The sequence below is a fragment of the Arachis ipaensis genome, chromosome B8, assembly GCF_059453495.1.
Source record: "Arachis ipaensis isolate K30076 ecotype BB chromosome B8, ASM5945349v1, whole genome shotgun sequence".
NCBI classification, from domain to species: Eukaryota; Viridiplantae; Streptophyta; class Magnoliopsida; order Fabales; family Fabaceae; genus Arachis; species Arachis ipaensis.
Window position 1 is genome coordinate 100,485,864 of NC_142443.1, and position 1,817 is coordinate 100,487,680.

At 50.4% G+C, this 1,817-nt stretch overlaps 1 protein-coding gene across 1 annotated transcript; it reads left to right on the forward strand.

Moving 5' to 3' along the window:
* LOC107611242 (uncharacterized) lies at nucleotides 1-501 on the forward strand. Its single transcript, XM_016313193.1, has one exon. It carries the CDS (start codon nucleotides 1-3, stop codon nucleotides 499-501), a length of 501 nt encoding a protein of 166 aa, XP_016168679.1.
* The last annotated feature ends 1,316 nt before the right edge of the window (nucleotides 502-1,817 follow it).

Consider the following 1,817-nt stretch of genomic DNA (forward strand, 5'->3'; position numbering starts at 1 on the left):
ATGGGAGCCACTCCTTTCCATCCCTCGATCCTCAAGGTCCGGCTCCCGAGAAACTTCGACAAGCTGACGAACATGAGGTACGATGGGACTAAGGACCCCCAGGAGCATATCACAGCCTTTGAAGCAAGAATGAACTTGGAAGGGGTAGATAACACAGTCAGATGCCGGGCATTCCCCATGACGCTGGCCGGCCCAGCGATTCAATGGTTCAACGCCCTCCCACAAGGATCCATCACAGCCTTCACAGACATATTCCAGTGCTTCCTGGCTCGGTTCACGACACACATAGCCAAGGCAAAACACCCAATCAACCTACTAGGGGTTACCCAAAATCCCGGGGAGCCAACCAGGAAGTTCCTAGATAGATTCAACGATGAATGCTTGGAGATCGACGGCCTCATAGACTCAGTCGCCAGTCTATGCCTAACGAACGGCCTGCTAAACGAGGACTTTAGAAAGCACCTCACCACTAAGCCCGTCTGGTCCATGCAAGAAATCTAAAGCGTGGCCAAGGAATACATCAATGATGAGGAAATCAGTCAGGTTGTAGCAGCCAATAAACGGAAGCTCCCAAACCACCCAGCTCGGCAGGCCACCGAAGTCAACAGGTACAAAGAATCTCCCAGGGACGGCACCCTAAGCAAGCTATCCAAGCAACCACGGGTAGGAAGGTTCATGAACTACGCGCCACTTATGGCGCCTATAGTAGAAGTCTACCGACAAATTACAGACAAGGGAATCCTGTCCAGACCTAGACCATTGAAAGAGAGAACGGGAGGCAACAAAAGCCTTTACTGTGATTATCACAAGGGATTTGGTCACAAAACCCAAGACTGCTTCGACCTCAAGGATTCCTTAGAATAGGCCATCAGAGAGGGAAAGCTAAGTAAATTCTCCCGGCTCATCAGAGAACCAAGGAGGCGAGAAAGAGAACGCTCCGAGGAAGATCGGAGCCGAACTGTCAAGCCAAGGTAAGAACCCAGGGGGGATGCCAATAACCCCCCAACTTTCGTGGTCAACATCGTGGTCTGGCACGACAGCCCTCCTAAATCCAGATCGGCAGCAAAAAGGGATACCCGGGTACTCTCCATCTCGACAGAAGGTCCCGTCGCCAGCAAAAGGTATCCCACAATATCTTTTGGCCCGGAAGATAAATGGTTTTATGATCTCCCCGAAAACCCCCCATCGTAGTTACAGCGATGGTCGGGACAGGATTAATCAGACGTATCCTCGTTGACACGGGAGCTAATTCTAACATTCTATTTAGAAATGTGTTCGACGCCATGGGGCTCAAGGAGTCCAACCTCAAGAATCACCAGCACGGAGTCATGGGACTAGGCGATAACTACATTAAACCCGACAAGACGATCTCTTTCCCAATTTGCCTAGGAACCGGTGACGCCAGGAAATCGGTTATGGTGGACTTCGTAGTCCCAGAGACTCCACTGCCTATAATATCATCCTAGGGAGAAAAACTATCAACAAATTCTCAGTTGTAATATGCCTCAACTTCCTGACAATGAAGTTTATAACGGACAAGGGAACAGTTGGTTCCATAAGGGGAGACCTAGAAACGGCAGTCGCCTGCGACAGCACCAGTCTCTCTTTAAGGAAAGAATCTAAGAGGGCATCTGGCGTATTCCTGGCAGATCTGGACGTTAGGATAGAGGACAAGCTGAGACCAGAACCAGAGGGGGACATGAAAAAGTTCCAAATAGGGAAGTCGGTAGATCAGTTTACCTTCGAAAACAGAAACCTGCCCCATGAACTCAGGGGCCCCCTCATGGAGATCGTAGGGGCAAACGGCGACCTCTTCG